This window comes from Emys orbicularis, chromosome 1 (assembly GCF_028017835.1).
Source record: "Emys orbicularis isolate rEmyOrb1 chromosome 1, rEmyOrb1.hap1, whole genome shotgun sequence".
NCBI lineage: Eukaryota > Metazoa > Chordata > Testudines > Emydidae > Emys > Emys orbicularis.
Window position 1 is genome coordinate 85,957,866 of NC_088683.1, and position 15,204 is coordinate 85,973,069.

The window sequence follows — 15,204 nt, forward strand, 5'->3', positions numbered from 1 at the left end:
GTGCTCTCTGTAGCTAGAAAAGCTTGTCTCTCTTACTAACAGAGGTGGGTCCAATAAAATATTTTGGCTTTGTCTGGAACTGCCAGGGCTACAACACCGCTCCAGACAAAGAACATTGTTTCAGGGGTAGCGATTACAATGTTCTCATGTTACACGTACATGGCATTTCCCAGGTAAGTGCTCTCTGCTAGTCTAACACTTGGGAGTGCCTGTGTCCACAACACTGATGGCTGCTGCGCTTTCTATGCCAAAAACATTTGACCTCAACAAACATGGCTTCTGCATTTCCCCTGAAGGACTCGTCCCCTTAGGAAGGATGGGGGAAGGGCATTTCCTGTTCAGCCCTTTTGCCTTCAACAAAGATGGTGCCTCCAGCCCCGGGCCGGGAGCGTGTATAATCCCCGGCTTTCCGGCTGTAAGTACACTTCAATGACGGGGAACAACGCCGGCTCCCCAGTGCCTTCCCCATGCGCTGGCTGGGAGCCCTGCCGCCTCTCCACTGGGGGCTGGCTTTGCACGCTCCTTTCCTCCAGTCTCTTGTTTAGCCCTGTTCTTATGATCCCTGCACCTTTCTTCCTACCCCAAGCGGCGCTAGCTTTGGAAGATCAATCCAGGCACGTACATGCACACCAAGACCGGTCCAGCCACTGTAGTCTGTCCTCCCCCAGCAGCAGCAGCAGCACTGACAGATCCTGCTACCGGCTCAGTTTATAATGGTATGGTGGCTTTGAGGAGGAGACGCCCGCAATGCTGCTGTGATTTATGCTGCTGTTGCTGATCCGGGTCTCCGGTTAGCATGGGAGGTTACAATGCTCCTGCCTTGCACACCCCCGGGGATTAGATCCACTCCTACCCCGCTACCTTAGCTAAGGGTTTTGCCCTGTCTGTTTTAGACACACTGGGGTGAAAAAACAGCTAGACTCAAAGTCTGATGTATAGTAAGTGTAATTTGTTGGCGGATTCCTGTGTTCCTAGAGTTTAAATTACCAGCTACTCCAGAACCCCTGAGACAGTTCCACCTCCTGCGGGAAAGCTATAAAGTTCTCAATGAATTTCAGGTGGCATTCTGGTGCTATGTGTATTTACACAGTATGTGAGACAGTAGCAGCATATATTAATTCAATGAAATGACAAATGTCTCCCTACAGCTTTATGACACGATCACTTTATGCAAGAGGAATAATGAGGAGAGGGAGGAACCCTAAATCTTACCTGCTGGATTAGATGAGCTACAGAAAATACTAGACCTGCAGTGTCAGTAAGTATGAATGGCAATAGCCAATCTGTTTGTTCTTTTTTGTAATGGATGCACCTGTTTTCTAAATTATGTATTGATAACTTCTGAAGTGTGAATCTATATAGTCTATGGAGCACTTTCCAACTGAAAAAACTGGGAAAAACTGTCCAGACCTGACAGGATAATAATCAGGCCGTTTGGAGTTAATGGCTCACATCATTCCTGCCTAACCAGGCACTAACTTCCCTATTGAAACGTGCCAGGAGTCATAGGGATCCAATCCAAATTATTATTGACTCGCAGAGAAACCAATTAATATAATAGCTATTAAATCTGGGGAAAAGCTAGAGTGTTTATTCCAAAGGTTAAATAAATGGGTATGAGGAAGCTATTCAGAGCCAGATTTTCAACTTTCACTTCTGGTGTGCTTCCACATCAATGTATGCATGCAAACAGTGATTTCCCCTGTGCAATACCTATGTGCAAGTCAGGGACTGTGCAAGTACCACTGAGTTAGTGAATGTTTCTTAAAGTCTGGTCCTAAAATTGAAAAATCACAAATATTTAGAAATACTTGGGAAAATTTTGGCTTTACTGTAACTTTGGCCTTCTTGCTTGGTGGACAGCGGTTTTCTGTGATTGGGATGATCTGGTGTTTCATCTCTCTCTCCCCCTCCACCCTCACTAGTATTTATTTAATAATAATGACTAAAAAAAGCCTCCTCTAGCTTGATCTTGGATCCCTTCCAGACAGTGGTTATAGTAGATTGGAACAGGACGGGGAGCTCTCACTGCCACAGTCAGGAGGGGGAAATTAGTGAGAAACGGGTTGGAGGGGGAGCTCTTCTCTGCTTTTAGTTGTGCTCTATCTTTAAACTCTCCTCCCAGGCTGATCTCACGTCAGGAGTGGATCATGGTAAGTCTCCAGGTCTTCTGCTTGTTTCCCTGTCCACTGCCCCCCCCTCCAACTATCTAGACTTTGGGAGCTCTCTACCTAGCCTGAAAGCCCTGAAAGACACTGGTATTTAAGCATCATTTAAAAACACAAAGGGGTTGTTGGTCCTTTGTAAATATCTAAGATAAGTACACCCCTCACTCCACTTCCACCCTTCCCTCCCCACCCCCCAGCAGCTCTTGGCAAGGATCAGGACTGCTCATCAGTGCAATCTTGGCTCCTCTAATCTCTTACAAACAGCCTGAGTGACCTTGGCTTTCTGGAAGGGAGCCATGTGGGAGGGGAGTTGTGGAATGTTATACGCTGGGAAGATGGGTGTGTGGCAAGAAGAGTTCAACTGAGTTTGAGAGGAGAGGAATCGAGAGCAGCACTAGCTTTTTCTTCTCTCAGGAAATGGTAGACTCCATGCAAAAACTGTTTTTTATATAGGAACTACCACGTTAATCGTTGAAATCTTTTGTGTTTATGGGGCACCAGGAGTGTTTCTAATGGGTGTCTTGTATTGTGTGTAAATCCAAGTAATTAAAGACAACTAATTCCATTGTTTTTAATACAAGCTGAGCTGTTTCAGAGACAGAAAAGATCTTGAGTTCTTTCCTTTTAAATCCTTTCACAGTTAGTCTGTCCTGCCCTAATTCTCAGTTTTTCACTTCCTGCAAAAAAAGCGATTGACTCAGAAACATGCTATTTTAATCTCAAGGCCCCAATCCTACCAGTTACTCCAGCTGCACCCCTGTTCCAAGGAGCTTACAGGATTGTGGCCTTAGTGCTTCAGTTCTGCTCCCATCTAAGTCTATGGCAAACACATTGACTTCAGTGGGAGAAGGATCAGGTCCCAAATTCATGGCCCCAGGTGCAATTTGAGAGGTAAGAAATCAACTCCCAGCTGAGGCAATATATGAAATCCCAGCAGAAAAGAAGGTGTCTGAGCAGTGATGTATGGTTCCCACTTTGGCTGATCATAGTGTGGTTTTCTTTTTAAACACTTTGAACAGTAAAATAGCTTTCTTTGATGCTAAAAACTGAAGCAATTTAATATCTCACGTGTCCTACTTCTCTCACATGCCTCGTGACAGATGGATGCCAGAGACAAGCAGGTTCTGCGTTCCCTGCGGCTGGTGCTCTGCTCAGAGGTGCTGGTGGAGGGGCTCATCATTCAGTACCTCTACCAGGAAGGCATTCTAACCGAAAACCACCTTCAAGAAATAAAGTCCCAAGCCACCAATCACAGAAAAACCATGATGCTTCTAGATATCCTTCCTACCAGAGGACCCAAGGCCTTTCAGACTTTCTTAGATTCCTTACAGGAGTTTCCATGGGTGAGAGACAACTTGGAGAGAAAACGTAAGGAAATGATGGCAGAGGATCCTGTAGGTAAGACCAGAACTATCACTGTGGTTTTGAAGTTGGCTTTGATGTTAGCAGCCAAGGAGCTGCACTTTCCTTTCTTGACTCCGTTGATCTCACCAATAATTCCATCATTTGGGATGAGAGAGGCTGTGTCAGGTAGAGGTAATGCATGGTGTCCATGGTTGGCCACAGACCATATTTCTTGAGAGTCAGCTGAGTGAGAGGAAGTAATGCAGATCTTGTGAGATGAGCAGAGGCTAGGCTAGATTCCTAGGTGCTGGTAGGCAGCCCAGCAGAGGGGGGAAAAGATGAGCGTTGGTTCAGGAGGAGCAGAATCTGGAGGGCCCGGGCAGGGAAGAATCATAGGGTTAGAAGAGGCTAACCCCCTGCCAAGATGCAAGATTTGTTGTGTCTGAACCATCCAAGAGATTAGCTATCCAGCCTCCTTTGGAAACCTCCAGTGAAGAAGTTTCCACAGCCTCCCAAGGAAGGAGACACTAGACCTCCTGGCCACAGAAGGACAGTGCTGTAAGCTTAGGAATGGTATTAACTAGCTGAAGAACAGGTCTAGAAACCAAATATATGGTATGTGTATGTTTTTGTTTTGTTTTTTTAATAGGGGGTTTATTCTGTTTTTTTGTTGTAATGGATGGATATTTGTTAACTTTTGTTGCTTACTGCTTGATAAACTACCTGTGGCATCACAAGTAGACTCCAACAGCCTCTATGGAAGCATGAAAATATGATAGTGACACAAGAACAGCTAAGAATGCAGCAGGTCTCAGTGAGACCAAATGTAAGTTAGTGTTTAGTTTTAGGAATGATGCAAATTTGATTTTGGGTTTGATTCTCATTTACACTATGGCTGCTTCCCCCCCCCCCCTTTGATAGTGTAAGGGGGTGTAAATGTAAGTTTTATGTCATCTTTAAGTACCCTTTGCGCTCCCAGAGCAGTGTAAAGTAGGCCTTGGTGTAAATGGGACTCAGGCCCTCCATCTTAAATATCTAGGAAGAGTCCCCCAAACCTCCTGTCCATTGCTCAATTACAGCAAGCAGGAGAAGGAGCTGAGGGATGTGGTTAAAATTGTACAAATTTGTATTCTAAGCCTTAGTGTCCTGACACTTACTGGTATATTTCCAAAACATTACACTTCCAGTCTGAAATTTTCTAGGGTTCAGGTTTGCTTGAAAATGATTTTAAAAAAAAATGTTTGTATGAAATGATTCAAATATTTTTAAGTACAAGGAGAGTGAATAAAATGCACTTCCCTCATCATAAAAAGACTCAGGTAAAAAAAAATTTAACAGCTGTAGTGCCAAAATGGTATGAAGTTAGCAGGGAATTAGTCCTCACTTCAGAGCCGTTGAGCGTTTGGCTGGAAACTGGCCTTGATTTGATCATGTTATGATTCACTGAAAGAAAAATATTCTGTGCAGGTATGTTTTTTGCACAAGATTTTGTCTCTACACTTGTGAAGGTGGTTAGCTAAGGAAGGCTACACAATAGGTGTGCGCCCAGCTAATTTAGCTGCACAGTGGCGGATATTTATTGAAGGCACTCAGTGAAGTTCCTCATTCGCTGCACATCTTACGAGTGGAGTAATCAACGAGGCAAAGCAAAAAACGTTTTCCTCGTTTGCTGTGCACCTTTAGCATAGGCCTGATCCAAAGGCAATAGAAGTTGGGTACATTTTTCTACCTTGACACATTCCCTTTGCATTGTGTAAGGCAGTGTTTCACAAAAGTGTGCTACTCACTGCCCTGGGAGGAGGTGAAGGGCTAACCTGGTGGGTGGGGAGAGCAGGGCCATCCCTAGGGGTGTGTGGGGCCCGGGACATAGGCACCAAATTTCTATCTGCTGGGGGGTGCCTACCCCCCCCGCTCCGCTCAGGTCCTGCCTCCGCTCCACCCATTCCCCTCCCCAAGGCCTCACCCCTCTCCACCTCTTCCCACCCCTGCCCTGCCTCTTCCCCACCCAGTTCCGCCCCCTCCCCTAAGTGCGCTGTGCCCTCACTCCTCTCCCCAGCGCCGAGTTCAGATGCTGCAAAACAGCTGATTGGCGGTAGGTGTTGGAAGGGAGGGGGAGGCGCTGATTGGTGGGGCCAGCCGGCGGGCGGGAAGTGCAAGGGGGAGGTTGGTAGGGGGGCTATATGGTGGTGTTTGAGAACCATTATGTGATTAAAGATTTTTGAATGATTCTTTGACTTACACTGGTGAAAGTGCATTGATTCAGTGGTGTTACCCCTGATTTACACCCGAGTAAGTGAGATCAGAATCAGGTTCTGTAGCATAATGTATACATACCAGGAAGTAGATTTTAGCATGAGTGTGCAACTTTAAATTTGGTATTTCTTGTTTTTATTTTTTGAGTGCTAAATTGTGCACATTTAACGTTCTTATCATATTCCATCAAAAAAAACGGTCACTTTTTTTGTTGGACCTGATGTAGACAGCATTTTATGCTTTCTCTCTGGCTGCAGAAATTTCTCAATAACTTTCACCATTTATTGAGAATAAAAAGCATATATTATGGGTGGTCATGAGCTATAATCGCAGTGTATATCTGCAGTATTAAACAGTGTTGAAAAATACCTCATTGCTCTGACCCATCATAGTAATATTTTTTCTTGTTGTAGATTAGTAGTACATTTGCTAATTATTAGTTTATCATCTGAATAATCTTTACAGTTACATGCATTGGACCCTCAAGTATGTTCAGCAGCATCATACAGTTTGATATTAGGATAGTTGCAGATTCTTATTCTTTCTTGGATTGTTTTTTCTCATAGTAAATAGTTTGTGACTAATGTACTTTATCTATGCACATTACGTTATTTGGTTTCAAGTGGTTGCCTCTGCTTGATAATCCTATTGCCAAACCTTGTGTGTAATCTAGAAAAGGGCCCCAGACTAGATTAGTGTGCCTTTTATTTTTATTTTAGCAAAACAGAATATGAAAACAAGATAGCAAGCAAATAGCCATGCCTAATATCTGAGTTTGTACTGCAGGAGTCAGAGAACAGAGCACCCATCATGCCTTAAGTAGCAGGGACCCTTAAAATAGGATGCTAACTATGGTGACATCACAGTGCTGCTTATATGCAAACAAAGATGGTTTGACATGAATGGCCTTGTTCTGTGTTTTTAAACAACAAACATAAATTTCTGTTCCATTTAAAAGTCTAGAAGGAGGAAAAAACCCTACATTTTCCAAATGGAAAAGAGAGAATTGTTAAGGAGGAAAGTATTTTCCAAGTTCATTAAATGAGTATTAAGAACAATGAAGAATAGAATTATCCTATTTAAATTATATGGCACTATATATGTTTAAATACTTGTTGTGTTTAGAAGAATAAACTTTAAGCTCATCTAGAATGGACTTTTAAGGAGTTTAAACACAGTTCCTGCTAAAATGATTTCTGACATGGTTTGGCTGGCCAATGTGGAACTCTTGAAGTATAGTTTTTTAATGTGGGTTTAAAATAGTATGGAATTATCCACAATGGTTGGACAAAGCATGTTAAAACTTGGAACGCTGGGACCCCACTTAAACTGACTGTGGACGTGGTTAAAAATCCAGCATGGATGGGGTCAAAGACTCATTTACTGTTTACAGATGTTTGGGTGATCAGGATGGGTAGCACTGCCACTGATTTGTGTCCATGGGCCCCAGTCCAACAAAGCATGTAAGCACATGAATAGGTCTTGCTGACTTAATGTTAAGCATGTGCTTAAGTGCTTTGTTGGATCAGCACTATATTTCTCTGCCTTGGTTTCCCTTTCTGTAAAATGGGGATAATAATATCTTACATTGGTGTGAGGTTTAGCTTGTTGGTATTTTTAAAGCACTTTGAGATGATCAGCTGAAAATTGTTTTAGACATGCCCCGTATACTATAGCTAATAAATGTTTCCTTAAATCTGTTATGAGAATTTTAAAGAAATTATATATTTTTATTTGCCAGCTTCCTAGTTCTACTCTTTCTGGCCTGAAACATGCAATCTCTTACTGTTAGGTAGTAAAGACAAAGGTATTAACAGAACTATTGAATATTTTCCTACATGATTCATAGTCATGGAGGAGATTAGTTTTGTGGCTAAGGCACTGGACTGGCACTTGGGAGATGGGGTTCCTACTCCTGTCAGACATTCTGCATAGTCCTGATAAATCACTTCATTCCTCTGTTAAACCTTCTATAAAATGGAGATACCAGCAGTTCCCTCCTCTCAGGGTATTCGCTAATGTTTGGGAGGTGCACAGATCCTATGGAGATTGGGGGGAGGCAAAGATAGATAGATTTAGTGAGATGTAAAAAATATTCGGGGGGAGGGGGAATACCACCAGTCAGGGCCGGATTAACTTTTTGTGAGCCCGGCGCCAAATATATTTGTGGGCCCCCATGGGGCAAGGTGCAGGGGGGCGGGATGGTCAGTCTCCAGAGTGAAGGGCGTGCTGGGGGCAATGAGGCACAGCGCAGCGGGAGCAGCCCTGCTCCACACAGCCCAGCAGGAGGGCACTGTTTACAAACCTGCAGCTGCCAGACGCACACTGGCCTGCCCAGCCCTATGCTGCCAGCATGCCCCTTCCCCTTGAGGGTGGGCCCGCACCACACCACCCCCCTGCCCAGTGCCCCACCCTTATGCCCAGCGACCCCTCGCTCAAAGACCTCCACCACAGATCTCTATGCCCAGCCCCCACCCCTCCTAGACTCCTCCCCCGCTGGCCTCCCACCACAACTGCACAGCACCCGCCACACTACACCGCTCGCCCAGGACCCCCCACCCATAGACCTCCCTGCTGCCCACCACCTTCCTCATAGTCCCACCATCACAGCTGCACAGCACCCCATATTCCTGAGGGGATTCTGCGCACAACACTTTAAAATTCTGCAAATTTTATTTGTCAATAAATAAATGTGGAGGCTCCAACATGGCAATGGGGAGCACAGGCCACTGGTTGCATGGAGGTGGGAGATTATCCTGCAGCCTCCCCCCACCCCACCCTGGGACAGGGACTCGGCAGTGAGGCTGCACCCAACCCTGACACAGTGCAAGGGCCAGACCTGCCCCAGAAACACCCCGAGGCCTTGCCCCCCTGTGCCAGGCACACCAGGTGTGGGTGAGCAGGCTCAGCCCGGCAGCAGGATCCAAGTGCAGAGGGACTTAGTGTGGGGGGATCCAGGTGGGGGTAAGAGAGTTTTCTGTGGAGCAATCTGGGTGCAGGTGGCTCAGTGGCAGATCTGGATGCACAGAAGCTCATTGGGGGGTTCCAGGTGCAGGGGCAATGGGACTCTGCAGGGGATCCAGGTGAAGGTGTTTGGGGCTCAGTGGGGGGGGGTCTAGGTGCAGGAGAGGTGGGGTTCAGTTGGGTACAGCAATTCAAATTGTTGGGCATTGCTTCGTTATACTAAGATCTTGATTGTTCTGATGAAATGGCATGTGTAATGTCTTCATAATTATTACAAGAGAAATTTCAAAAAGTGAAAATAATTAAGTATAGAAAACAAGAAAGTACTTTAAACTGACAGATTGATTCAGTTCAGTTAGGCCATGATTAAGGAAAACATTTAGGCACGTGTTTAACTTTAAGCATGTAAATAGCTTCATTGCAGACAATAGGACTTCTTGTGCTTCAAGTTAAAGCACAGGTTTAAGTGCTCTTCTGTGTCAAGGCCATAGTAGGTAAGATTCTGAGCCAACTCCTTTCAAAGTCAAAAGAAAGGCTCTTATTGACTTTTGTGGGAACATTATCATCTGTGAATCATAGTTTGTTAATGACAATATGTTTGAGAGAATCTATCTAGAATTAAAAGAACCTGCAGTATACATGTTTAACATTATTTACACTCTGATAATTTGAAATTCATTTTATGAACCAAATCCTTATCAAGACTGAGGGGAAAAACAACTGAGGAGAGTTGGCAGTTTTTCAAAGGGACACTATTAAGGGCCCAAAAGCAAGCTATTCCGCTGGGTAGGAAAGATAGAAAATGTGACAAAAGACCACCTTGGCTTAACCATGAGATCTTGCATGATCTAAAAAATAAAAAGGAGTAATAAAAAATGGAAACTAGGACAGATTACAAAGGATGAATATAGGCAAACAACACAGGAATGCAGGGGCAAGATTAGAAAGGCAAAGGCACAAAATGAGCTCAAACTAGATACGGGAATAAAGGGAAACAAGAAGACTTTTTATCAATACATTAGAAGCAAGAGGAAGACCAAGGACAGGGTAGGCCCACTGCTCAGTGAGGAGGGAGAAACAGTAACAGGAAACTTGGAAATGGCAGAGATGCTTAATGACTTCTTTGTTTCGGTCTTCACCGAGAAGTCTGAAGGAATGCCTAACATAGTGAATGCTAATGGGAAGGGGGTAGGTTTAGAAGATAAAATAAAAAAAGAACAAGTTAAAAATCACTTAGAAAAGTTAGATGCCTGCAAGTCACCAGGGCCTGATGAAATGCATCCTAGAATACTCAAGGAGCTAATAGAGGAGGTATCTGAGCCTCTAGCTATTATCTTTGGAAAATCATGGGAGATGGGAGAGATTCCAGAAGACTGGAAAAGGGCAAATATAGTGCCCATCTATAAAAAGGGAAATAAAAACAACCCAGGAAACTACAGACCAGTTAGTTTAACATCTGTGCCAGGGAAGATAATGGAGCAAGTAATTAAGGAAATCATCTGCAAACACTTGGAAGGTGGTAAGGTGATAGGGAATAGCCAGCATGGATTTGTAAAGAACAAATGGTGTCAAACCAATCTGATAGCTTTCTTTGATAGGATAACGAGTCTTGTGGATAAGGGAGAAGCGGTGGATGTGGTATACCTAGACTTTAGTAAGGCATTTGATACGGTCTCGCATGATATTCTTATAGATAAACTAGGCAAATACAATTTAGATGGGGCTACTATAAGATGGGTGCATAACTGGCTGGATAACCGTATTCAGAGAGTAGTTATTAATGGTTCCCAATCCTGCTGGAAAGGTATAACAAGTGGGGTTCCGCAGGGGTCTGTTTTGGGACCGGCTCTGTTCAATATCTTCATTAATGACTTAAATATTGGCATAGAAAGTACGCTTATTAAGTTTGCAGATGATACCAAACTGGGAGGGATTGCAACTGCTTTGGAGGACAGGGTCATAATTCAGAATGATCTGGCAAATTGGAGAAATGGTCTGAGGTAAACAGGATGAAGTTTAACAAAGACAAAAGCAAAGTGCTCCACTTAGGAAGGAAAAATCAGTTTCACATATACAGATTGGGAAGAGACTGTCTAGGAAGGAGTACGGCAGAAAGGGATCTAGGGGTTATAGTGGACCACGAGTCAACAGTGTGATGCTGTTGCAAAAAAAGCAAACGTGATTCTGGGATGCATTTACAGGTGTGTTGTGAGCAAGACACGAGAAGTCATTCTTCCGCTCTACTCTGCGCTGGTTAGGCCTCAACTGGAGTATTGTGTCCAGTTCTGGGCACCGCATTTCAAGAAAGATGTGGAGAAATTGGAGAGGGTCCAGAGAAGAGCAACAAGAATGATTAAAGGCCTTGAGAACATGACCTATGAAGGAAGGCTGAAATAATTGGGTTTGTTTAGTTTGGAAAAGAGAAGACTGAGAGGGGACATGATAGCAGTTTTCAGGTATCTAAAAGGGTGTCATAAGGAGGAGGGAGAAAACTTGTTCACCTTAGTCTCTGAGGATAGAACAAGAAGCAATGGGCTTAAACTGCAGCAAGGGAGGTTTAGGTTGGACATGAGGAAAAAGTTCCTAACTGTCAGGGTGGTTAAACACTGGGAGGTTGTGGAATCTCCATCTCTGGAGATATTTAAGAGTAGGTTAGATAAATGTCTATCAGGGATGGTCTAGACAGTATTTGGTCCTGCCTGAGGGCAGGGGACTGGACTCGATGACCTCTCGAGGTCCCTTCCAGTCCTAGAATCTATGAATCTATGCTTTCCCATGGAAGTAGTCCCACTGAAGTCAGGATTTACCTGGATTTTGCTGGATCAAACCACATAGCCCCAAACTGTGCAGATCTAGTTACATAACAGGAGCCTGTTGGCATATAATAATTTGATCCTTGAAGGCAGGTTGAATTTCATAGCTGATCAAGATTTGTTGTTGATCATATTTAAGACCGCTAAATTCAGTGTACTGGTCTCCCCCCATCCAAAGAAGCAAAAAAGTGAACATTGTTAAATGTCTTGCTAAGCAGAACTCTGAATTATTCAACATTTTGTTTCACTAAATCAACCTCATTTTATCTCTGACTCAGTTAGGAAATGCATTCTGGTGGTTTCATGGTCATAAAAGAGTGCTGCTTCAATTGCTGAGAAGTTGTTTTATTATTTTTCCACTTTCCAAGTAAAAAGATAATTTTTACAGGAATTTTAGAAGAACAACAACTATTATAAGATTTGTAGTGAGGTTTTCCAAAAGCTCTATGAGTGTACTCTAGTGGACTGAGTATCTGTGGAATAGAAGTCAGGAGTCTGAGTTTTAAACAAGACTCTGCCACTGACTCATTGTGTAGCATTGGGCAAATCACTCTGAGCCAAATTATGTAGTGATGTACAACTCCTATAACTCACTGAGCTAGTAGTGGAATAGCTACACAGAGTGTAGCTGTAGGTCAGCACAGAATTTGGCCCTATATGTCTGTTTGGTCATTTGTAAATATACAAACAAATTTGCAACACCTCTGAGTTTTAATAGCATAAGGGAGTCAGTTAACTGACAATTCTGCTTGGAAATATTTTACCTACTGTTGTTACTGAAACACTAAAAGGCCCCAGTCCTACAACTACATAAGAAAGGGGGGTATCCCTACTGCATGCTTGAGTCTACGTGTGTGCATGTAGGTACGGGATTGGGGGTATACGATTGCTAGACCTGAAAGACATGAGATGACAATATATTCTCTCCCCATCCCACCCCATTTGTTTACTTTGGGCATTTGACAGCCCTTTGTGAATAGTCAGTTTCCTCTGTGGTGTTTTTTTTTTGTTTGCTTTTTGTTTTTTTTGTGGATATATCATATGGCAACAGAGAAACTTTTTTTTTCAAATGGGAAGGCATGATTGTAAAGCCAAAGAATCAGCAGAGAGATTCAGAGTCATGTAGTTCAGACAAGGTACCTGTAACTTGTTAAGTTGCTGGTGTCATTTCTTGTTTGTAAAGTAGCTAGGGTGTAACAATTCACCCCTGGGTGGAGCACTAGCACAGGGCTCATACGTCATTTAAGCACTCAAGGGGTGAATTCAAGGGTGCTGGAACAATTTTTATAGTGGGGGTGCCAAGAGCCATTGAACCAAACTGTAAACCATATATCGGATGGAAACCACTTCAAGCCAAGGTGCAGCAGCACCCCTAGTTCCAGCACCTTTGGGTGAATATCACATTTCGAACATAAAACCCACTATTGTGCTCAGTATTAAGGACAATCTAATAGGGCTGTTTTGTAAGAAAAGGTTGTTTTTTCTACTGTGGACAATGTTATGGCTTTGTCAAAAGTGTAAATCTTCTATATAATGTTTATGATTCCTATGAAAGGCTACAGCTGTTGGCAACAAAATGTAATTCTTTCTAGGAACAGCAATCCATTACCTGACATGTGTTTATACAGAATGGAAAATGCATGTTATGGAGGGGATTTGTTTGTTTGATAGAATGTTTTTGTATTCTGGTCTCTGTTCAGGAATGTCTTCTCTTTATTAAATTTTTCTCTATATTTTAGATGTTTGTGTAAAAGTATTTATTTCTAAAACCTCTTTTAACCCACCTCTCTTCAGTATGGTTTTTGTTTGTTTTTTTCCTGGAAGAACCTGGCATATCAAAACAGATAAAAGTCTGAGGTTGAAGTTGGAATTGTGGAACAGCAATTGGTAACCTGCTTCATTAGCTTATGTTAGTGAATTTTGGGGATGGAGTCATAGGATCAACCTGAGAGGGGATTGTGTTTCTTCCCACTAATAAACAAGAGGTATTTTCTAATGCATGATCTGTTTGCTGAAGTGTATGATCTGAAATTGTGTTTGGATTTTGTAAAATTGGATTTATATTTTTCTTTTGAATCGCAGTTTTGTCTTGTGTGGACTGTGTGTCCTTGTATGTGTTTTAGAGTTTTGGATAAAGCATATCCATTTCAGAAAACAAATTTGTTGCTGATAAAGCTCTGAAGTTTGTTCTCCACATCAGAGCTGTGCTTGGGTCACACAGTTTGGGAGAATTCCAGTTCAGGACCAGTCACATTTGGGCTTTACCTTCAGGTTTACCTTCTCTCCTTGTTGCTGCTGCTGCTGCTAAGTATTTCTCACCCTGTTCCTGCCCTGCCTTGCCCCACCCATGGTGTAACCAGGAAATAAGGTTGGTCTTCTCCTCAATGCCTATCTTGAGATCATGAAGGGTAACAGCAGGTGGTTTCCTTCTCTCACTGACATGCATTAAAGTGGTGGGGACAGTAGGGTGTGTATTCTTTTCTCTCTCCTTTTTCTCCCCCACCTCTCATCTTAATTGGATGATCAGGTGGCAACAGGGTTCATTCCTTCTCTGTCTTCTCCCTATAGGTGCTGGAACTAGGGGTGTGGGGGTGCTGCCACACCCCCTGGCTTGAAGTGGATTCCATTATATACAGGGTTTACAGTTTGGTTCAATGGCTCTCGGCAATTCCACTATAAAAATTGTTCCAGCACCCCTGCTTCTCCCACATGTTTGGAGGAAGGAGGTGGGCTTTGGCCTCACTGGGTTGATCTCTGTCAGATCAAGGAGCATTCTGCTTAGTGCTACGTAGTATGCCTGAGGGCTGTAGGAAATGCCCTCTCTCTCTATTGAGAGGATCAAGTGTACTCTTGTAAGAGTACTTCCCTACCTCTTCTCCACATCCCCAACCCTCCTGAAAGCCAGATATGACATTCAGGGCTTTGGCTTTGGTTCTGACTGCAATGAGATCTGTGAAATCTGACATTACAATCTGTGCATGTACTCAAGAAACATTTATTGTGACATGGACAAGTGACTTTCTTAGTGCTACAGGGTGTTCCATGTGAATCATGTTTCAATTTAACGTGTAAGAGTACAGACTTGTGACCTTTTCGTAGCTAAAGGAATGTTTATTTTGTAGCTTTTGTTTTATGTAGTTTTAATAAGCAGCTGTGTTTAAATTTGCTTCTCACTTCAAAAAGCCTAGAGCATTGACAGCACCGATAAGAGCTTAAAGAATGCACTGTGCTGTCTTAAACTATTTCCTTTAGCTAAGTGACCGGAAAGATGTAACCATACTTGGTCAACACCTGAGAAACAGATAAAAATATTAGTTGGGGGGGAGGGGAGGAATGATGGATTATTTGTAATAAAGTAAATTTAGTGATGAAGAAGGGTCCAGTTTGACTCCCCTGGAGACTGAAGGCCTTTTATTTATCCACAGGATAGGTACAGCCTGGGCAACAACAATGCAAGCTTCCCCGCACTGTCCTATCATCATCCCTTGACTCTGTCTTGGAGGGTTTCCTCCCAAGATGAGAGGGAGGGTACTTACAGTGTGCCATTGTAGTCAATGGGAGTTGGATGAGGACCTAATGCTTTAATCCAGAGTTTAACTGATGTTGAAAATAGGAAACTTTTTGGGTTAATGGATGTGGTAGCCTTACCTGTAAGCACAAGC

General features: G+C 43.2%; 1 protein-coding gene across 3 annotated transcripts in view; it reads left to right on the forward strand.

Moving 5' to 3' along the window:
• Positions 1-15,204, forward strand: part of CRADD (CASP2 and RIPK1 domain containing adaptor with death domain) — a 115,260-nt gene that overhangs the window by 3,916 nt on the left and 96,140 nt on the right. The window contains exons 1-3 of one of the 3 annotated variants that reach the window (XM_065414200.1): positions 350-415; positions 1,149-1,258; positions 3,269-3,566. In XM_065414200.1, coding sequence (XP_065270272.1) covers positions 3,269-3,566 — 298 coding nt within the window. In that variant the 5' untranslated portion in view covers positions 350-415; positions 1,149-1,258. Of the gene's footprint in view, positions 1-349; positions 416-643; positions 717-1,148; positions 1,259-3,268; positions 3,567-15,204 lie in introns of those variants that run through there. The other 2 variants (XM_065414208.1, XM_065414216.1) reach the window with 2 other exon arrangements.